This window comes from Stegostoma tigrinum, chromosome 42, assembly GCF_030684315.1.
Source record: "Stegostoma tigrinum isolate sSteTig4 chromosome 42, sSteTig4.hap1, whole genome shotgun sequence".
Classification (NCBI taxonomy): domain Eukaryota; kingdom Metazoa; phylum Chordata; class Chondrichthyes; order Orectolobiformes; family Stegostomatidae; genus Stegostoma; species Stegostoma tigrinum.
The window spans coordinates 12,178,159-12,202,121 of record NC_081395.1 but is presented as its reverse complement, the minus strand read 5'-3'; the positions used below and the strand labels follow the sequence as shown (position 1 = coordinate 12,202,121).

General features: G+C 48.8%; 1 protein-coding gene across 1 annotated transcript in view; it reads right to left on the bottom strand.

Moving 5' to 3' along the window:
* Nucleotides 1-1,830: 1,830 nt before the first annotated feature.
* Nucleotides 1,831-23,963, bottom strand: part of cnih2 (cornichon family AMPA receptor auxiliary protein 2) — a 135,198-nt gene continuing 113,065 nt past the window's right edge. Inside the window, exons 4-6 of the mRNA XM_059641624.1 lie at nucleotides 19,769-19,881; nucleotides 18,719-18,862; nucleotides 1,831-5,527 (exon numbers count right to left, since the gene is read on the bottom strand). Coding sequence (XP_059497607.1) covers nucleotides 5,500-5,527; nucleotides 18,719-18,862; nucleotides 19,769-19,881 — 285 coding nt within the window. The 3' untranslated portion in view covers nucleotides 1,831-5,499. The remainder of the gene's footprint in view (nucleotides 5,528-18,718; nucleotides 18,863-19,768; nucleotides 19,882-23,963) is intronic.

The window sequence follows — 23,963 nt, the reverse complement described above, 5'->3', positions numbered from 1 at the left end:
AGGGGTAAGAACGATTTCTCCTGGCGAAAGGAATTAGTTCAGAACAGTTAGGAGATAGGTTCCCTCTGTGTAAGGATTTTTGTTTGAAAACTCCAGACCAGAAGTGGCTGGTTATGCACCTGGAAGGGGCTCTTTGAAGCACAACATATTTAAGCTCAAATATGTGAATAATCAAGGAAAAGGTTATTGAATGGTCAAGACCAGGAATTGATAGAAACTGTTAAGTCAAAGTAATAGGTATGGTAGGGAAGGGAATTCTCTTTGGTAGTTGATTCCTGTAAAATAATGGTGTTGAAGAAAGAAAAGATTCTGGTTTGCTGCATGTTTGGATATCTTTAAAATTATGTTGGAACAAAATTATTTATTTTGCTCTCTTTGACTTCATTTATTTTATGCATTTCACTTCTGTTCTACTGCTAAAACTGAATCTGTAGCATTATGTGTTTCTGCTTCAGTGAAAGACCAACTCATTAAACAGCAAAAATGATTTTATTTCATTCGCTCATGGGATGTGGGCATTGCTGGCTGGGCCCAGCATTTATGACCCATCCCTAGTTGCCCCTTGAGAAGGTGATGGTGAGCTGCCTTCTTGATGCTGCAGTCTATGTGCTGGAGGTGGACTCTCCATTCCCCTGAAGAGGGAATCCCATGACTTTGGCCCAGCAGCACCGAAGGAATGGCCAATGTATTTCCAAGTCAGGGTGGTGATTGCCTTGGAGGGGAACTTGCAGGGAGCAGTGTTCCCATGTATGTGCTGCCCTTGTCCTTCTAGATGTAAGTAGTCATGGGTTTGGAATGTATTGTCTTAGGAACCTTGGAGAATTTCTGCAGTACATCTTGCAGAAAGTATGCACTGCTGCTGAGCTTCAGTGATGGAGGGAATGGATTCTTGTGGATGTGGTTCTGATCAAATGGGGCCTGCTTTGTCCTGGATGGTGTTGAGCTTCCTGAGTGTTATTGAACTTGCTTCCATCCAGGAGAGTGGGGAATATTCCATTACTTTCCTGACATGTGCCTTGTAGATGATGGACAAGCTTTGGGGGTGGGGGGGGGGCGGAGTTCAGGAAATGATCTACTCGCTGCAATATTCCTAGCATCTGACCACCTCTTGTAGTCACTGTGTTTATGTGGAAAGTCTAGGTCAGTTTCTGGTCAATGGTAACCTCCAAGATGTTGTTAGTGGGAGGTTATGTGATGGTAACACCTTTGAATGTCAAGGTTAGATTCTCTCTTGTTGGAGACGGTCATTGCCTGGCACTTGTATGGTACAAATGTAGTGTGCCACTTGTCAGCCTAAGCATGGATATTGGCCTGGTCTTGTTGTATTTAGACATGGACTGCTTTAGTATCTGAGGAGTTGTGAATGGTACTGTTCACTGTGTAATCATAAGTGAAAATGGTTACTGCTGGCCAGGCAAGTTCTAATTGAACAGCCGCGCAGGGTTGTGGGGCCAAATGGCCTACTCCTGTTCCTATTTCACATATTTCCAAGGTCTGCTGTTGGCTCGAGGGAAACAGTTCAACCCCTGATGCGGTCAAATTTACAAGGACACCTTGAGCTGCCCACTGCAGTCAAACCAATCCCTAGTGATTTTGTCATATGACAACTGTATCTAAGCGCTTTTCTGGGTTGAACATTCCTGCACCTCCAAATCCCAAAGACTGAAGATCCCTGGCACAGCCCGGAGATTCGTTTTCAAATCGCGGAGACTCCAGGGCATTTCTGAAGGAGATGGAAACCCCTAAACGTTTCAGAGGCACCAACAGCAGTCAGTGTTCCTGGTAAGAAGGAGACAGGAACCCAGGCCCGTTTGAGAAAAGTTTATTAAAAGCTGGGTGAAGTCCTTACTTCACCAATACAAAATCCACGCGGTCAGGGGACAAACCTTTGAAGCTACAATTTATTCAGGAGAGCACACGCAATTCTGTGCAAAAACAAAATACATCACTCAATCTCCAGCCAAGGTCCCCATTGACCTTTAACTCTGCCCTGGCCTGGGATCAACTCTAGGGAGGGAAATGGAATTTAACCCGTCTGGGATTTGGCCAGTCGGCTGTTGAGGGTTGGTGACCAGGCTGACCCTGCCACATGCCTTTACCCTCCCAGGGATGGGTGGGCAAGAGCAACCTATTAGTCTTTCAGAACCCTGCCATCTTCCTCAATGCTCCCAGTCCAACGCTGTGTTTCTTTGGGGCTCATATGCCTAGATTACTGGGACTGTTTCTGGTACTTTCAAACTGTTGGTGGTGGGGAGGGTTTTGGTGGGACCTTGTTAAAGAGGGAGTCTGTCCATCAGGGTCCCTTTTAAAGAGGGAGTCTCTGCACCAGGGACCCCTGTTAAAGAGGGAGTCTCTCCATCAGGGTCCCTGTGAAGGAGGGAGTCTCTGCACCAGGGACCCCTGTTAAAAAGGGAGTCTGTCCATCAGGGTCCCTGTTAAGGAAGGAGTCTCTGCACCAGGGACCCCTGTGAAAGAGGGAGTCTCTCCATGGGATGTATCTCTCCATGGGATGACCCAGTCCACCCTCTCCCTCAGACTAACCCTTCCCTGTGAGAGTTTCTGTCTGGAGCCAGTTTTCAACATACCATATAATGTAAATGAGCACAGAAATGGTCACATCATTACCCTCCTGAGGCTGTCAGCATAAACCTACCCATCCTAATGGTGTCACCAATCAATGGGCAAAGATAAGAAAAAATAAACCTTAGGGAAAGTTGTCCTGGATTTTTTTCACAATGGATTCCTGTTCTCAATCAGCAGATCAAGTGAAGTGTGGCTATGTCCCCCCCCCCGCCCCAGCTTCTACCATTCCCTCAATAGTTACTGTTGTTATAATGGCACCTAATAGAGCAGATTCACCAACCCAAAGCACTGTGGGTAGGAGCAACCGCCATCTTTAGCCCCAACTGAAGCAAGGGAGCTTCACCTCTGAACAACGACGACTGGATTTTCTTATGGAAATCTCCTGGACCCGACAAAAAGAGGATTCATCCTTGGCAATGCTCCCTGATTGGAAACTTCTAGAAGTTGGGAGCAGAAGGGCAGGGGTGGGATGCGATAATGACATTGTTGCCAGTGGCATCAGCATGCCAGGCAGAGTGAAAGCTAAGTCAGAGAGAGGGGTCCAAACACAGCAGAGAGTGCCTAAGTGTGTCCTGCTCTTAAAGCTGTCTGCATCCCTCTGCTGGGTATCTGCCAATGCAGGGGGTTAAGGTGTTCACTTCACCAATGTTTCTGCTGTCTTTTTGATGAAACTAAGGTCCACTAATCTGTTGTCCTGTTCCCGCAGTTGCCCCAAATGGACACCACTGCCACTAGGAGGGGGGAGAAAATGTGTTAAGCTCTGGTGGCTAGAGGCTTTGGAGCTTGGCAGTAAGTTACAGAGTGGGAAGATCAAACCTCTGGGTCGCTAACTGACCTATGGGAATTGGGCCTGTTGTGATCTCTGTCCCTGCCTTGGACAGGTGCCTCATATCGCAGAACTTGGCCCTCCAAAGAAAAAGCCCCAGGGAAATATCAGACTCTCCCTCCTGTGCCATTGGTCCACTAGGTCGTGAAATTTTTCATTTCCTATCAGTGTCCAGGTCGCAGGGCAACCCAAAGATGGCTGCCATCGAGGTCTTTAATCTCTGTGGCTAACCTCCTAGAACTCCCGTCTGAATAGCCTCAATCCTTTTAGGTCAGAAAGGCTGGGATCTTCCTCCGTAAGACTGAAGGAGATCGGAGAACCGGGGCGGGGGAGGGGGGCATTCTCTTTGAAGCAAAAGAGGTGGGGTGGAGGAAGATTTGGTTGCGGTAGTCACCATGACGACAGGATCAGATAAGGTTGGGAAAGAGAAGCTGGCTCCCATTAGTTGATTATACAAGGATGGCGTGTACAGGTTGTAGGTTTTGGGAAATGGGGCAGGGGAAGGGGATGTGAGAAAGGACTTTCTCTCTTCCATAGTGAGCGTGAACTCACTGCCCATGAGGGTTCTCACCCCCATCTCTCTCCTCTCAGAATATCACACTGCCAGAGGGTGCAGATGCAGAACATTTGTTGCTTTGGTTCTGTGGAGGGATGTGAGAGAGAGAGGTAGAGAGAGATAGAAAGAGAGAGACAAAGACAAGAGAGCGAGAGAGACTGCTGGGACGATGGGGCTTCCTGAGGATTATCAGTGCAGCATTGACTACTCACGGCTAAATGACCTGTATCTGTGCTGTACATTCCACACACAGCCTCATGTGAAGGGTCATCCCCAAACACCCAGGAGATAAAGAAACTTTGGGGCTGGTGAAGTTAAAGTAGGAAAGATCACTGGGAGGTGAAGGGTCAATTAAAGGAAGGGGGTGGACGGATAAGATGGATTGTTTGATCATGGAGGGAGGTGGCATCGGAAGGGAAGGGTCAACCGGAGTTTGGGCAGGCTCTTCACCCTGTTTTGTATTTGGCAGGACCCTCTTGACTAGGGGGATTCTAAGGGCTCCATCTCCATCCTTTTGCCTCCAAAACATTTCCTCATCACCCTTGATAACCGAGAGTTATTCAAAGGGCTGCGCAGGAACCCAAGGGGCCAAATGGCCGACTCCCACTGCTGATTGGCACATCCAGTTTGGGAATTCTGAGCACAGAAGGAACCTGCTGCTGGAAAGAGCAAATACCGCACAGGATGGGGCCAGGAAATGGCTGTACCAGGCCCCAAAGTCAGACCTGGGAGTTCCCGTACCTCACAGAGCCCAGCGTCATGGCATGCCCCCAATCCCCTGTTGCTCCCTCTCTCTGTCTGAGGATGGGTCTATCCTCCAACTCTTATGTCACGCCTCCACCCCTCACCACATGCCTGGCTTTAAAAACCCAGGAGCCGAGGCCTCTTCCCAGGCTTGAGCCGCTAGGCCCAACTCCAAAGTCACGAGGCCTTTGGGGCAAAGTGAGAAATAAGTCAGACACACATTCACATTTTCAGATCAAAGAAGAGGAGAAAGAACGATGAGCGGTTAAATTTACAACACATTTACCACTGATTAGTTGATCCAGTTGCTGGCCACAGGGTCTGGTAGTGGAGTTTCAAATCGAGACACAGGCCACGGGCCTGGCCATTTCTGTTGTCGCCCTCAGTGTCTGTCAGTCAGCCCTTTTCCCAGGCTCTGTCCTGGAGTTCGGGTATAAAGTAGCAGCAGATTTCCGAAGAGGCAGGCCGGCTCCAGTGGATATGTTGGCGATGCGCGCAGGCGGGAATAGCGGGTGGCGGTGGTGGGGGGGAGGCAGAGAAAACAGTTTTACTCCTGCAGTTCCAGCAGCATCCAGTCCGTTCTGCCCTGCAGAGACTGGCGTTCGGCGGCCGCAGACGCGCCATCCCCCCTCTTGATCACTTTTTCTCGACTGTAGCGTCCGTGTCGTCAGCAGTTCCCTCCCCCTTACCTTTTCCCCTGCCCCAATGCCCTCACGCTCCCCCCCCCAACCCACAGAAAACAGCACCACCGCGAAACAGCCGAGCTGTGGCAGGGGAGGGGCGGCGGTGACTAGAACATTACCAAAGTGTACACCATACTGCGAGAAAGACAGAGAGAGAGAGAGAGAGAGAAAAACAGGATGAGTGAATCTATCCTGGTCCATCCATGTCAACGCTACAGTCAAGAAAGCACAACAACGCCTCTACTTTGTCAGGAGGCTAAGGAAATTCAGCATGTCTAAAATGGCTCTTACCAATTTTTTTACAGATGCACCATAGAAAGCACTCTGCCTGATGGATCACAGTCTGGTTTTGCAACCGCTTTTCCCAAGACCGTAAGAAACTAGAGAGAGTTGTGAACACAGCCCAGTCCACTGACCCCATCTACACTTCCCCCTGCCTTGCGAAGGCAACATCATCACAGACCCCTCCCACCTAGAGGGCCTAGGCCCGAAACGTCAGCTTTTGTGCTCCTGAGATGCTGCTGGGCCTGCTGTGTTCATCCAGCTTCACACTTTGTGGTCTCGGATTCTCCAGCGTCTGCAGTTCCCATTAGCTCTATAATCTCTTCCACCCATTTCTATCGGGCAAATTGAAAACACATAACAACTGCTCCTTCCCTGCTGTTATCAGGCTTATGAACAAACTTCTCATGTATTAGAGTTGATCTTTCACTGCACCTTCTCTGTAGCTGTAACACTATGTCCTGCACTATGTTCTATCACCCTGATGTAGATATGTAAGGTATGCTTTATCTGGTTACCACGTAAAACAATACTTTTCACTGTATCTCAGTATATGTGATGGCAATAAACCAAATCAAAGAAGCAGATTGAGGAGGGAAAAGGGGTGTTTGAGGTGCGAGTGGAGGAGAGGGACATTGATGATTGGTGAGGGAACAGTGTGAGGGAGACAGAGAGACAAAGGCATTGAAATAGCAAGAAAGAGAAAGCAAGAGTAATAGTGGGACAGAGAGAGAACACAGGCAATGAAGGAAATGTGAGAGAAATTGAGAAATAGTGGGATGCAGAGTGAAAATAGACAGAGAGAGGAAGACAGACAGATATTGTGGGACACAGAGAGAGAGAGAGATACAGAGTTATAGAGAGATAATATAGACAGAGAGACAGATAGACAGACATACAGTGGGACACAGAGAGAATATAGACAGACAGAGATAGAGACACAGTGGGACACAGACAGAATGTAAACAGAAAGATAGTAAGAACTGCTGATGCTGGAGTCTAAGATAACACAGTGTGAACCTGGAGGAATACAGCATGCCAGGCAGCATCAGAAGAGCAGGAAAGCTGATGTTTTGGGTCAAGACCCTGCTTCAGAAATTGACAGAGAAAACAGATAGATAGAATACAGAGAGATACAGAGAGAATATAGACAGAGAGATAAAGACAATGATACAGAGAGATACAGAGAGAATATAGACAGAGAAAGAGAGAGAGAGAGATATTGCGGGACATTGAGAGAATATAGACAGAGAGAGATAGGCAATGATACAGAGAGATACAGAGAGAATATAGACAGAGAGAGATAGGCAATGATACAGAGAGGTACAGAGAGAATATAGACAGAGAGAGATAGGCAATGATACAGAGAGAATATAGACAGAGAGAGATAGGCAATGATACAGAGAGATACAGAGAGAATATAGACAGGGAAAGAGAGAGAGAGATATTGCGGGACATTGAGAGAATATAGACAGAGGCAGTACACATGGAAAGATAGAGACAACAACAGTCTTTGGAATTATTTTCCAAGCAGCAATTGATCAGCAGTTAATCTTAAACCTGAGATTACGATTATTGTTGGTGGAAGTACTGAGCAATACTGGGGCAGGAGTCACGTAGAGAGATGTAGAGTTAAAAGGCAGACCAGCCACGATTACAGTGAATGGGGGAACAAGCTCATAGAGGCTCGAGGGCCTCGTCCTTCAGTCCCCCCGTTACCATATCCTCCTGTTCCTTTCTTCCCTTTGAGTTTATCCAGTTTCCTCCTTAACACACCAACAACATTCATCTCAACCACTCCCTTTGGGAGCATGCCTCACTGCTTGGATGAGGAAATTTCTCCTGAATTCCCAACTGGATTGGTGACTGTGCTAGATAGTTGGCCTTGACACTGGACTGCCTACAAGTTGAAACATCTTCCTTCCATCCGTCCAACCGAATACCTTCGGGATTTTGAAGATCATGATCAGATCAACCCTCTCAACCTTTCAGAAATGAGTCCCCGCCTGTTCAACATTTATCAGTAAGTTGTAGAAACTCCCAGATCTAGGATCTTCCAGGGTCCCATGCCTCTAATTTATTGTGATATGGAGAAACTGAGAGAGGGAAAAGGAAAGACATGAAGAAAGAGCAGCAGCCAGACAGCAAAACAGACAGGGACATACAGACATGAGAGAGAGAACGACAGAGACAGCAAATGATACAGACTGAGATAAAAGATAGACTGACACCCAGAGATAGAAACAGTGAGAGGAATGGAGAGATAGGCAGAGATAACAAGAAACAGAGTGACAGCAAGAGATAGAGACAGAGAAACTGAGAGACCTGGAGGCAGAGCGATAGAGAAGAGGAGAGACATACAGAGAAAGAGAGAGACAGAGACAGAGACACACACAGACAGCAAACGATAGAGACAATGCAAAGAGCTGATGGAGTGAGACAGAGAGAATCAGTGAGGGGAGACTGAGAGACAAAGCAATAGACACAGGGAGAGAGAGAGAGAGAGAGAGAGACACAGAAAGAAACAGAGAGACTGCAAGAGATACAGAAATGATGCTGGTGGACTGAGACAGAAAGAGAAACAGTGAGAAGAAAACTGTGAGACATAGACTGGAGCAGCTTGAGTGTCAAGATCTTCAGATCAGAACTAATGGTGCTCCCAACAAATTGCGTGGAACATTCTGGAGATTCTCTCTGCTCCTTGCAACCTGCAACACGCTAGAACTAAGATTCCTTCCCCATTGCTTAGCAGAGCACCTGAGGCAAGACATGCAGTTAATGGAAAGGTTCAAAGTACAGGGAAGACTTCAGCAACATCAGCAGGTTTTGGAAAACAAATGAGATCTCAGTTGCAAATAATTGTAGAAAGTTTTGCAAAAAAAATGTAATTACTTCATCCTTTTACAAATGCATAACTGTTATGTAAGTGATATTTACCAAACCACACTCAGTTGACTTTTTAATGCTGACAGTGGTAAACTGTTTGAGTCTTAAAGGGGAAACCGCTTCGTCCAGAGATAAAATTGAGCATTTATTATCAGGCAATTTTTTTTCTCTTATAGAGAAATTCTTTTTCTTAAAGAGACTGGCAATCGCCTCCTGAAATCTGGGTGGAGTTTGCATTTATGTAGCATCTTTGACAATCTCAGGGTGACCCAAACAGCATCAAAGTGGTGCACTTACTTTTGAAGTTGTCTTGGCCAAGTAGATATTTCTAGCACAGCCAGTCACTGAAGGTTGGTATGCAGTTGCAGCAGGCAGTGAGGAAAGCTAATGATATGCTTTCGTTCAGAGCGAGAAAATGAGTATTTGGAGTAAGGATGTCTTGCTGCAGTTATACAGGGCCGAGGTGAGGTCACACCTTGAGTATTGTGTGCAGTTTTCAGGGCTGTGCGCAGTTTTGGTTGTCTAGTCTGAGGAAGGACATTCTTGCCATTGAAGGAGTCCAGCAAACGCTCACCAGGCTGATTCCCAGGATGGGCAGGAATGACATATGAGGAAAGACTGGATTGACTGGGCTTATACTCACTGGAATTGAGAAGAATGAGCGTGGGGGGGTGGTATCTCATAGAAACAGATAAAATCCTGATAGGACTGGGCAGGACAGCTGGGGGACAAATGTTCCCAAAGTTGGGGAAGTCCAGAACAAGGGGTCACAGTCTAAGAATAATGACTAAGCCATTCAGGACTGAGTGCAGGAAGAATTTCTTCACTCAGAGAGTTGTGATCCTGTGGAATTCTCTCTCACAGGAAGCTGTTTGCGGCCAGGATAACAAAGTGTGGGGCTGGATGAACGCAGCAGGCCAAGGAGCATCTCAGGAGCATAAAAGCTGATGTTTCAGGCCTAGACCCTTCATCAGAAAAAGGGGGCTGGGGAGAGGGTTCTGAAATAAATAGGGAGAGAGGAGGCGGTGGACTGAAGATGGATAGAGAAGAAGATAGGTGGAGAGGGCAGTATAGGTGGGGAGATAGGGAGGGGATACATCAGTACATGGAGGACGGACAGGTCACGGGGTGGGATGAGGTTAGTAGGTAGGAAATGGAGGTGCGGCTTGAGGTGGGAGGAGGGGATAGGTGAGAGGAAGAACAGGTTAGGCAGGTGGGGAGGAGCTGGGCTTGTTTTGGGATGCAGTGGGGAAAGAGGAGATTTTGAAGGTGGTGAAGTCCACATTGATACCATTGGGCTGCAGGGTTCCCAAGCGGAATATGAGTGGCTGTTCCTGCAGCCTTCGGATGGCATCATTGTGGCACTGCAGGAGGCCCATGATGGACATGTCGTCTAAGGAATGGGAGGGGGAGTGGAAATGGTTCGCGACTGGGAGGTGCAGTTGTTTGTTGCGAACCGAGCGGAGGTGTTCTGCAAAGCGGTCCCCAAACCTCCGCTTGGTTTCCCCAATGTAGAGGAAGCCACACCGGGTACAGTGGATGCAGTATACCACATTGGCAGATGTGAAGATGAACATCTGCTTGATATGGAAGGTCATCTTGGGGCCTGGGATGGGGGTGAGGGAGGAGGTGTGGGGGCAAGTGAAGCACTTCCTGCGGTTGCAGGGGTTAAGTGCCGGGTCTGGAGCCTAGAGATTGGGTCTGAGACAAACTGGCTCTGGACTGAAACGAAAACACACAACATTGTGGCTCACCCTCAGCCCTGACCCTCCGACAGTGCCCACTCCCTCAGCACTGACCCTCCGACAGTGCCCACTCCCTCAGCACTGACTCTCCGACAGTGCCCACTCTCTCAGCACTGACCCTCCGACAGTGCGGTGCTCACTCAGTACTGTCCCTCCGACAGCACGGCACTCCCTCAGCACTGACACTCCGACAGTGCCTACTCCCTCAGCACTGACCCTCCGACAGTGCCCACTCCCTCAGCACTGATCCTCCGACAGTGCGGTGCTCCCTCAGCACTGACCCTCTGACAGTGCCCACTCCCTCAGCACTGACTCTCCGACAGTGCCAACTCCCTCAGCACTGACCCTCCGACAGTGCTACACTCTCTCAGCACTGACCCTCCGACAGTGCGGTGCTCACTCAGTACTGACCCTCCGACAGTGTGGCGCTCCCTCAGCACTGACCCTCCGACAGTGCCCACTCCTTCAGCACTGACCCTCCGACAGTGCCCACTCCCTCAGCACTGACCCTCCGACAGCGCGGCGCTCCCTCAGCACTGACCCTCCGACAGTGCACCCTCCCTCAGCACTGACCCTCCAACAGTGTGGCGCTCCCTCAGCATTGATCCTCCAACAGCTTTACTCTGTATCTAACCCCGTGCTGTCCCTGTCCTGGGGAGTGTTTGATGGGGGACAGCGTTGTGTATGAATTGTAATGTATTGAGTTTCCTTGCGATAGCACATGTGCTTGCTGGCTGGACAGCGGGCAGAGTGCAGTCAGATGAAAAGTTGTAACGAGGTGACATTTTAGTCTGTCTCCATCAAGTGGGGAATGACTAAGTTCAGTCAGTCGTGTCGTCTTGAACGCTGACTAACGAGTTATTCAAATCGAATGATTTGCCCGTCTGAATCTCAGTTTGTGACTTCAGTCCTTGTGTGCATTTTACGGTGAAGTATAATATGCAAATGTCAACATCTGTAGTTGTGGTGTGGGCTCAGGTTAGTAATACAGCCAGGGAGAGCCGTGGGCAGACTCGTGCGCTCCCTGACAGGGTTATTTCATTTAAAAGAGAAACGCTGCAGATACCAGTCACGGGAACTCATGCCCTTCTCATGCAGGTAGAGACATCCTTGTCTTCCCGTCTGCTGTGTGAGGTCTTCAGACACATGGATGATGTGCCTGTACCAGAGGTTCCAGGCTTGACCTGACTCTGGGACTCAAGGAGACACGATGGTGCGTTCCGAAAGCAGCCAAGCACCATCCTGCCAAAGCAGGGCAATGACTAAGGAGTGAGTGACTCTGTGCAGACAGGTGGAGGAGTGAATGTGTAGCCTCTAACATTACTATCGCTGCTTCTGAGAGGCATCGGACAGAATATGTTATTGTGGCCACTTGCACACCCTGGCTGTTTCTCAAAATTCACTCACGGGATGTGTGGCTGTATGTGGTGACACAGGAGGTCATTCAGTCCCTCTGGTCCGCTCTTTGGCTGATCTGACCACCTGCAACTCCACTTTCTGCCTTTACTCCTCGATTCCCCTTCCTAATTAAAAACCTTTCTATCTCAGGCCCTTAACATATTGAAAGACCCGGCCTCCTCTTGAAGAGAAATTCCTCCTAACCTCGGCCTTAAATACCCCTCAATCTAAGATGCTGTCCCTCTGGGTCCTGGGCTCTCCCACAAGGGGAAACAGCGTCTCCACATCTACCCTGTCAAGCCCCCTCAGAATCTCGCATGTTTCAATAAGGTCACCTCTTGCTCTTCTAAACTCTAATGAGTACAGGCCCCAAACTACTCAACCTATCTCATCAGACAGTCCCTCCATAACTAGTCAAACTTCTCTGGACTGCTTCCATTTCTTTAGATAAGGGACCCAAAACTGATCACTGTGTTCCAGCTGTAGTCTGACTCGTGCCTTGTACAGCTTCTGCAGAACTTACCCACAGTGGTTAACACTGCTGTCTCACAGCGCCAGGGACCTGGGTTCAATTTCACCCTCAGGCGACCGTGTGGAGTTTGCACATTCTCCCCATGTCTGTGTGAGGTTTCCTCTGGGTGCTCCGGTTTCCTCCCACAGTCCAAAGGTATTAGGGTGGATTGGCCGTAGGAAATGTAGCCAAAGAGTGCAGGTGCTGGGTCTGAGAGGGATGCTCATTGGAGGGTTGCGTAGCCTCAGAGGGCTGAATGGCCTCTTCCTTTATTGTCAGGGTTCTACGATACCCTGCTCCCTTTGCCCCTTGAACTGTGTGTCTCGGTGGGTCATTCGAAAGGCCAACTAAGAGTCAGCCACATTGCTGTGGGTCTGGAGTCACATGCAGGCCAGATTGGGTGAGAATAGTGTATTTTATTCCCACACCCCCCCCAAACCAATCTCCTGTGTGAAGTCTTCAGACACACGTCCCTGAACCAGACGTTCCAGGTTTGACCTGACTCTGGGTCTCAATAAGACGCTGTGGTTCATTCCTAAAGCCCCCAAAACACAAAATGAACCAGATGTTCACAACAATCCACAATGATTTCTTATTTAGCATTCCTGAAACAAGCTCTTGATGACAGAATTAATTGAATTTAAATTCTTCTAACAGCCCTGTGGTGGGGTTTAAACCTGTGACTCCCGCGGCATTAGCCTGGCTATTCATCCAACTAAACCTCTACTGCTCCAGTGTCTCCCACAACACATGCTGTGAAACTGTCAGAATTGCAGGGACTCAGACTTGTTGGTGAAATTACTCCACAGAGGCCGGTATCCAGTCACCAAGTCACCCTTTATTTATATTTAGGGAGCCGTTAACACTTGATCTAGTTCTTTCAAAGCCGACTCTCAGAGTGAACGGAATCCCTGACACTCCTGTTTATATCTGTCAGCCTGGGCTCCCTGATTGGACCAGATTAACAGCCCCAAACAGGGAGCTCATAATCCATGAGGGCCACCTGGCTGACTTCATTACAATCAGTACCGGTGGGATTGCTCATTAATCACATTTTGGCTTGTGGGCTCCTGCTGTGCATATTTCAGTTAGTGTTCTGGGGACCTGGGTTCGAATCCTGACACGGCACATGGTAGAATTTGAATTCAATAAAAATCTGGAATTAAGAGTTGAAACCATTGTTTGAAAAAAACAATCTGGTTCACTAATGCCCTTTTAGGGAAGGAAACTGCCATCCTTACCTGGTCTGGCCTACATGTGACTCCAGACCCACAGCAATGTGGTTGACCCTTAACTGCCCTCTGGGCAATTGGTGATGGGCAATAAATGGTGCCTGGTCAGCGATGCCCTCATCCCGTGAATGAATAAAAAAATTGGACACTGTGGCTTCATCACTAAATTCAATCAGATCTTGTGTTTCATGATTCTTTGTAATCATGAAGCTGAAGATAAACTCCACTTGTGTAGTGAGCCTGCCCATGTAAGCCTGGCGATGTGGTATTTCTGAATTGCAGGTGACCTTATTGAAACATGCGGTATTGCAGAAGTACTGCATGTGGTAAATATGGTCCTGCTCCCTCTGGCCTCCAGTCGCTGTCTTACAACTGTACCATGCATGGGTAAAGCACCTTTAGGGAGAGAGGTAGGTTTCGGGTGCCAGGTGGGCGAAGAAATGCGTCCCCCCCCCACCCCCGCTCAGTGAAAGATGAGGTGGTTAAAGGCTGGGGTGGTCTTGGTTTGGGAGGAAGTTGGAGAGATAGGAGGAAGGTGAGAGCACATGGCTGGCACAGTGGCTCAGTGGTTAGTCCTGCTGCCTCACAGCCCTGGGTGACTGTCTGTATGGATTTTGCACCTTGTCCCTGTGTCTGCGTGGGTTTCCTCCTCCACTGCTCTGACTTCCACCCACAGTTCAAAGATGTGCAGGTTGGGGTGCATTAACCATGGGATGGGGGGTGTGGCTCTGGGTGGGATGCTTCTCACAGCGGCGGTCTGGACCTTGATGGGCAGATCCACACTGTGGGGATTCTATATGGAATCTAATCTTTGTAGGGCATTCTTGTTCGCAACAGTGCAGGGTTTAAGAGGCAGTTAGATATACATTATATAATAATAGACTGTTGAAATCAATTGTAATATTCTGTTATGTATTCATTAGCAGTGTGCTGCTTCACTTGGTTATATTTTGCTTGTTATCAATATTAATTCAGTAAATTACCATATTATTATTATGCTCCTTTGTATATTTCCTAATTATGTACTGCATGGTGTTTCTAGGTCAGCAGAGATCTGTGAAAATAACTAATGCTGTTTTTCTGTGCGCTGGGATATTGCAGATAATCTTGCTCACTGCAGAGCCCCTGGAAGCGAGTGGGGTTTCATTTTTTACTGGCAGTTTGTTTGCTCAAACTCTTGAATGTAGGCCCTGCGATCTTGGGAATCGCCTGAGCGAGGGGACAGAGAGATGTGGCTCTCCCCATCCCACCCCACCCCACCTTCCCATCAGTCCACCATTAGCAGCCGTGCTTTCAGAGAACCCTAAATGTCTGGAGTTCCCTCCCTAAACCTTTCCAAGTCTTTTCTGTCCCTCTGTTTCCTCCTTTAAGACCTTCCTTAGAACTGAGCGTTTTGACTGAGGTATTTGGTCACCAGTCCTTGCATGGGCCATGGTCAAATGTGGCTCTGCAAGTTCTGTTCCAAGAACCTAGTTGGGCGGGAGGATGGGATTTGAAAGGTAGGTGTTTCACAAATACAAGTTGTTGTTGGCTGATTGCTGGAACACAGAATCGTCCAGACTGCATTAAAATTGTGATGGGGTTGCAGGGATGAAATAAATGGGTTATAGGCCGGGGAATTGGAGCGGGAACTCTATTCATTTTCTCTCTTTGCTTGTTTTCTTGGAGTAACGTTGTCAATAATTGCTTTCAGATACTCAAATCTTATTAGTAAAGGTGTTAGAAATATTCTTTATTAATCATTTAAAGTCCCCTTAAACTTCATTGTTTTTGTATGAAGGTTATCATTGACTGAATGTCTCTCTCTTACTCTGCTCTCTGCCTGGAAATTACTGGCTCTCTCAATTATTTCTCTTTAACCTGGTGCTGCCTGTAACACTGTCCCTCTGCCTTCTCCAGCTCCTGTCCACTGTATCTGCCACAGGCTGGTGGAGGGGGTCTGCCCTTCGCATGTTAAAACATTTCTCTAACAGTTCATCTCGTTAGCCCATTCCTGTGGGTGAAATCCTGGCTATTTGACCCCAGGATGTGGCACAAAGCCAAGCTTGCAATCCATACACAAACAAAACACACACACACACACACACACACACACACACACACACACACACACACACACACACACACACACGCGCGCGCACACACACACACACACACACACACACACACACACACACACACACACACACACACACACACACACACACACTTTAAAGCCACACACAGGCACACTCACTCACGCACAAACACTCAAACACACAAACACACAATCTTTTACACTTAATCCCGTTAATCCCATGTACAGGCACACTTGTTCACATACTATGCACACAGATACACATTCGTAAACATGCACAATCGTGCACACACATCCAGTTATATCTCCATACTTACTTCCACACGCTACTCACCTACATCCATTCATAGACTGACACTCACTTTTGCATGTTGTACGCACACTCACTGATATACGCTCAAACACACTCATTGATATGCGCACACTAATTTACAGACACGCTGACACAAACGCACAGTCATGTGTACACTCACACTGATACAAAGCAAACACACACACACATTCAGAAGCTCACTCACATAGAAGGCAGAATCCATTGAAATTATCTGTGCTGCCTTTAGGAATGTGTTCCATACTGTCAGGAAGTTGGAAACCCGTGACCACACAGGGTTGGCAGAAATATGTTCCCATCCCGTCATCTTGGAAGACAGTTCCAACTGCAGGATTCTGTAAGGATTGCAAGGGAACACAAAGGATGAGACAGCAAACGGGCAATATTCCTGAGGGCCCACTGACGAATCCACAGATGGCATGATTCTCACTCAGCCTGCTGCCAGATGTCGAAGCTGAACATTTCATGTTTCGAACTTCCCAGAAAGAATCACCAGCAACAGAGATTGTGGCAAGTGAGAACCTTTCGCCAAGTCGTGGGGTTTGAAGATGTGAGCGAGCTGGCCTTACAGAGCAATTACCTTCCAGTTCAGAGATGCAGGATAGTGCCAAATAAAGATGCTGCCTGTTTCAACTGGACAGCTGTCTGTAGCAAAGGAAACTGACTCAGATTAAAGTCCCAACTGTGGAACAACTGGCCTGATTCTACAGATACACTCAGTAAAGTCAATCGACGGTCCTCCAGCTGAAAGGGACTTGCAGCCCTCACTCTTTCAGGGGCAAAAGCAAAGTGCAGAGCCTTTAACCCAGGCATCCAGCAGCCTTCCTAATTACGAGGAGAATCCAGTTCTGGAGGTGCGTGAAACCTTCAAACAGCCTGAATTTGAGAGGTTTGAAACTCGGGGAGACATGAGCTTGCGGTAAATGTAATTATGGACACAGATGTAAAGTGTTGATTGTCAGGAAAATACTTAGGGGAGAAGTACCATAAGGTTTTCCAACTCTGGAAGTGTTACTGCTGAGGTGGGCATTAAACCCTGCTCGAAATGCTGGTTGTCACATACATTTCTTAGGGAGCAGGTTTGCACCTTAAAGCAGTGAGAGCCAACAGCAATGGCTCATCATACAACAGTACACACTCACACACGTGTACAAAACACACGCGTACATAAGCACACACATACACAAATATACTTGCACAAACATATGTATACACATGAACAATAATACACGTGTACATTTGCGCACACATGTACACCTGCATAAATGCATATAAACGCACAACTGCATGAACCTATACAGACATACTCACACATACAGGCACACACACACAAGCAGACACACAGACAAACGCACACAAACATACACACACATGCATACACACACACATACATAAGCATATGCAACAGCAACATAGAAACCTACAGACACACACACATGCGCACACACACACACTCACAGACACACTCTCACACACACACACTCACAAACACACACGTACACACATCTATACACACACGCACACACACACACATACACACACACACTCCCCACCACCACACACACACAGACACACACACATACACACACACACAAACACATACCCACACACAGAAACACATACATACACACACACACACGCACACATGCTCTCTCACACACACACACACACACGCACACACACAAACACATACACACACACAAAAACACATACATACACACACACGCACACATGCTCTCTCTCACACACACACACACACACACACACACACATATATACAATGGCGCGCGTGCACAGACACACGCGCTTACACTCACAAATACATACACACAGACACACACACACAAACACACACATGCACACACACATGCACACATACTCTCTCACACACACACAGACACACACATAAACACACACAGACACACACCCACACACACACAAAGCACACACACGTACACATATGCACGTGCGCGCACACACACACACACACACACACACACACACACACACAGAAGCACACACATACACGCACACACACACACAGGCACATATTCACACACACACAGGCACGTATTCACACACACACACACACACACACACACACACACACAGACACACACTCAGGTACACACACACACACACACACACACACACACACACACACACACACACACACACACACACACACACACACACACACACACACACACACACACACGCGCACCTACACTCTGGGATGGATGTAATACTGTCCGTCGCTCTGGAATACATGATTGCTGAACAGTGTGTGAGACTCTGTGTTCAGTGGTGGCAACATTCCCTCGATGAAGTGGGATGGTGGAAGGGGCTGATGAGGGAACCCAACTACCAGTGTTAATTATTGTCCATAATTGGGCCCATTGACACCCATTTACCCCTTGGCTCAGAAAAACCTCACGGTTCAATGATTAAATCAGGGTTACACAGACTTCCTTCCCTGGAGGTCCTTGGAAAAGAAACAGAGAGATGCAGAGAGAAACAAAGTGAGACAGAGAAAGCGAGAGATGCAGGTAGAGAGAGAGAGAGACATGGCAGTGACTGACATTAGATGTGGTGCTGCCTGTTTTCAGCAAAAATACTGTCCTCTGCCCTCTCCAGCCCCAGTCACCTGTGTCTGTCAGCCCATTCCTGTGTGGGCAATCCTGGCTATTTGACCATGGGAGGCAGCATCAGTTCCTCCTGCATTTCCAAAAACCACTCCTCATTCTTCCCTCAGGTGCAGGTTCTGAGCTGGCTAGTTCCCAGTTAGCCCTCTTGACGATGTCTATCTACCTGTTGCCAATTCCCTGGCTCAGTCTCAGGAACAGTGGCCCTCTTGCTCTTACCTGTACAGGTAGTAGAAGAAGGAGATGAGATAGAAGCACAGTTTGCACCACGATTCCTTCTGGTAGTAGTTCAGGATCTCGGCACTCATTACTGAGGCTGGGTCATACAGCAACTCAGAGCCATCAGCTGGACGGTGGAAGTATCTGCAGAGACAGGCGGACACAGACAGGCACACAGACAGGCAAACACAGACAGGCAAACACAGACAGGCAAACACATACAGGCAAACACAGACAGGCAGACAGAAAGGTAGACAGCCAGGGGCAGTCAGTTGAAAAGACATGTAGACAGATGGACAGTAATGCAGCCAGACAAGCAGGGAGGCAGACAGGCAGGCAGACAGACAGGCACAGAGGCAGACAGACAGGCATAGAGGCAGACAAACCAGAGAGACAGTCAAGCAGACAAGCAGAGTTAACCACAATTCACCAGACCAAACCACCATCACAGACAGGGCACACCCACAGGAGAGACTGCCTCAATGTCCTGTATCCCATGGGGGAGAGGCTTAGCTATCACCCCACAATGTGACAGCACAGCACACCCCGTCCCAGAGCACTGCAGCCCACCATTCATTACCCTGAATTCAAATTCCCTGCAAGCTCAGTACCCACTAGGCACGCTTTCCACACCACAAACATCTGATGGGCACAGTGTAGAGGGAGCTTTACTCTGTATCTAACTTCGTGCTGTCCCTGGGGAGTGTTTGATGGGGGACAATGTAGAGGGAGCCTCACTCTGTATCTAACCCTGTGCTGTCCCTGTCCCGGGGAGTGTTTGATGGGGGACAGTATAGAGGGAGCTTTACTCTGTATCTAACCCCATGGTGTCCCTGACCTGGGAGTTTGATCGGGGGGGACAGGGTAGAGGGAGCTTTACTCTGTACCTAACCCCATGGTGTCCCTGACCTGGGAATTTGATGGGGGACAGTGTAGAGGGAGCTAAGTGGACACTATGTGGGCTCCATGGTGGCCAGTGATGAGCAGTGCCTGCAGGTGCATAGACCATTGACAGTGGAGGTTGGGGACCTCCTATCTGCAGTGACCTACCTCCAGAGATGATAGAACAGCAAGGGAATGTTCAATCCGAGAGTCACCCACTCCCCTGCACACATGAACATTACACAGAACAGGCCGTGGATGGAATATTCCGGAAGCACCAGCTGAAACAGGAATCAGAATGAGGATAGAATTACTGTCCTGCAAGCCATTGCTTTTTGTTGTCTGTGAATATCTGAGCAAATTGGAATTTTCTCACCCAGAGGGCCGTGAAATTGTTGAAAATTTCCCCAAGTCACCCAGGGATCGCATAGGGAAAGTGATGAATTATCCAGGAGCTGAAAGAATAATGGAGCAGGCTAGGTGGGCTGAGTGGCCTCATCACATCCCTAAGACAGAAATACCTTCAAACTCTATAGATTGTAGTTCCCTTTGGGATTTGGCATTCTTGCGATTGTGTCCTGATCTGCGCCGAATGAAAAGCTTCAACACGCATGTCTCAGAGACAGTAGGAACTGCCGATGCTGGAGTCAGAGATAACGCAGTGTGGAGCTGGATGAACACAGCAGGCCAGGCAGCATCAGAGGAGCAGGAAGAAGGGTCCTGACTCAAAACGTCAGCCTTCCTGCTCCGCTGATGCTGCCTGGCCAGCTGTGTTCATCCAACCCCACACTGTGTTAACACACATGTCTCCTTTCTTGGACAATGCTCAGGAACCTACTTCTAAAATGGGCTGAGATAAAGAGGCAGGCGACCACATAGAGAAACAATGGAGCCCTGGGCCCTGCTCCTGTTCTGTGCAGCCTTGTGCCACAACTACATTTGCGTAGCACCTTTAAGCTTCACCCCTGCCTTCCCTCCCCAAGGCAGGAGTAACAGCCACAAATGTCAATATAGGGATAGGTGACCGATAGATGGGTTGAAGAGGTTAGTTTTAAAGTGCATCTTAAAGGTAGAGGTGGGGGGAGCGTGACAGGTTTAGGGAGGGGAATCCCGAGATAGGAGCAGCTGAAGGAATGGCAGACAATGGTGAGACAATCAGAATCAGGGATTGCACTTTTGTGTACTTTTCTAATTCACTCCCTGAGAATTGGTTCTGAAGAATTTGTACCCAGACACAATTGCACCTAAAACAGCACCATAAGTGGCAACCTTATAGCCATTGACAAAATAATGAGTGGTGTGGATATTGTTAAGGGTACTTGTCATTTCTCAAGGGTTGGGAAGATCAAGCGGCACGATGGCTCAGTGGTTAGCACCGCTGCCTCACGTGCTGGGGATCCGGGTTCAATTCCACCCTCGGGCGACTGTCTGTGTGGAATTTGCACATTCTCCCTGTGGCTGTGTGGGTTTCATCCGGGTGCTCCAGTTTTCTCCCACAGTCCAAAGATGTGGAGGTTAGGGTGGGTTGGCCGTGCTAAATAGTCCCATAGTGCCCAGGGATGTGCAGGTTAGGGTGGGTTGGCTGTGCTAAATTGCTCCATAGTGCCCAGGGATGTGCAGGTTAGGGTGGATTGGCCGTGCTAAATTGCCCCATAGTGCCCAGGGATGTGCAGGTTAGGGTGGATTGGCCGTGCTGAATTGCCCCATAGTGCCCAGGGATGTGCAGGTTAGGGTGGATTGGCCGTGCTAATGTGTCCCATAGTGCCCAGGGATGTGCAGGTTAGGGTGGATTGGCCGTGCTAAATTGTCCCATAGTGCCCAGGGATGTGCAGGTTAGGGTTGGTTGGCCGTGCTAAATTGTCCCATAGTGCCCAGGGATGTGCAGGTTAGGGTGGGTTGGCCGTGCTATATTGCCCCATAGTGCCCAGGGATGTGCAGGTTAGGGTGGATTGGCCGTGCTAAATTATCCCATAATTCCCAGGGATGTGCGGGTTAGGATGGATTGGCCGTGCTAAATTGCCCCATGGTGCCCAGGGATGTGCAGGTTAGGGTGGGGTGGCCGTGCTATATTGCTCCATAGTGCCCAGGGATGTGCAGGTTAGGGTGGGTTGGCTGTGCTAAATCGCTCCATAGTGCCCAGGGATGTGCAGGTTAGGGTGGATTGGCCGTGCTAAATTGCCCCATAGTGCCCAGGGATGTGCAGGTTAGGGTGGATTGGCCGTGCTGAATTGCCTCATAGTGCCCAGGGATGTGCAGGTTAGGGTTGGTTGGCCGTGCTAAATTGCCCCATAGTGCCCAGGGATGTGCAGGTTAGGGTGGATTGGCTGTGCTAAATTGTCCCATAGTGCCCAGGGATGTGCGGGTTAGGGTGGGTTGGCCGTGCTATATTGCCCCATAGTGCCCAGGGATGTACAGGTTAGGGTGGGTTATAAGGGGATGGGTCTGGCTGGGGTGCTCTGAGGATTGGTGTGGCCTGTTTCCACACTGTTGGGATTCTAAGGGGCACATTTTTAAGTTGAAAGGAGAGAGAACTTAGAGAGGAAATGGCAGATGTGGGCACAGTTTTACAATGTTAAAAAAGACTTCCGAATAGGAAAGGTTTGGAGGGATATGGGCCAGGAAGAGGCAGGTGGGATTGGTTTAGTTTGGAATTATGTTTGGCATGGACGGGTTGGACCGAAGGGTCTGTTTCCATGCTGTATTTACATTACTCTATGCCAAGTGATTGCAGAAAGCTCTGCAATAGAACTGCGTGCCTGCAGTTTGTCTAGTTTTTAAATGAGGCTGGGTCCCACTGGGCTGGGAGCTGCACAAGACTGCATCTCACAGAAGTCGTTCGGAGCTGATTAACCTCGGCTCGAACAATGGGGAGAAAATAATGGAGTATGCAAGGCAGCTTTAGGGCCGGGAACTCCGCCCAGGCCGCTCTGCACAGCTCTGTGCCACACTAACGAGATGTCAATGCCAACATCATCACCAGCGTGTCCCACATCAGTGCGAGGCGAGAGGAGAGAAAGGGACACAAGCAGAGACAAAGAGAGATGGGGGGGAGCTACTGCACAAAAAACAGAGAGTGTGCAGCCTCTGACAGAAAGAGACAGAGAACGAGAAGCCAACAGCAGGAAGAGGGAAAAACAAGAGATGGAGATAAGGGACAGGCAGGGCAAACAGGAAAAAAAAACAAGGCAAGGACATACCAAGAGAGTGACAGGGGAGGATGTAGCGAGAGAGTGACAGGGAAGGATGTAGCGAGAGAGTGGCAGGGAAGGATGTAGCGAGAGAGTGACAGGGAAGGATGTAGCGAGAGAGTGACAGGGAAGGATGTAGCGAGAGAGTGACAGGGAAGAATGTAGCGAGAGAGTGACAGGGAAGGATGTAGCGAGAGAGTGACAGGGAAGGATGTAGCGAGAGAGTGACAGGGAAGGATGTAGCGAGAGAGTGACAGGGAAGGAAGTAGCGAGAGAGTGACAGGGAAGAATGTAGCGAGAGAGTGACAGGGAATGATGTAGCGAGAGAGTGACAGGGAAGGATGTAGCGAGAGAGTGACAGGGAAGGAAGTAGCGAGAGAGTGACAGGGAATAATGTAGCGAGAGAGTGACAGGGAAGGATGTAGGGAGAGAGTGACAGGGAAGAATGTAGCGAGAGAGTGACAGGGAAGGATGTAGCGAGAGAGTGACAGGGAAGGATGTAGCGAGAGAGTGACAGGGAAGGAAGTAGCGAGAGAGTGACAGGGAATGATGTAGCGAGAGAGTGACAGGGAAGGATGTAGCGAGAGAGTGACAGGGAAGGATGTAGCGAGAGAGTGACAGGGAAGGATGTAGCGAGAGAGTGACAGGGAAGGATGTAGGGAGAGAGTGACAGGGAAGAATGTAGCGAGAGAGTGACAGGGAAGGATGTAGCGAGAGAGTGACAGGGAAGGATGTAGCGAGAGAGTGACAGGGAAGGAAGTAGCGAGAGAGTGACAGGGAATAATGTAGCGAGAGAGTGACAGGGAAGGATGTAGCGAGAGAGTGACAGGGAAGGATGTAGCGAGAGAGTGACAGGGAAGGAAGTAGCGAGAGAGTGACAGGGAATAATGTAGCGAGAGAGTGACAGGGAAGGATGTAGGGAGAGAGTGACAGGGAAGAATGTAGCGAGAGAGTGACAGGGAAGGATGTAGCGAGAGAGTGACAGGGAAGGATGTAGCGAGAGAGTGACAGGGAAGGAAGTAGCGAGAGAGTGACAGGGAATAATGTAGCGAGAGAGTGACAGGGAAGGATGTAGCGAGAGAGTGACAGGGAAGGATGTAGCGAGAGAGTGACAGGGAAGGATGTAGCGAGAGAGTGACAGGGAAGGATGTAGGGAGAGAGTGACAGGGAAGAAT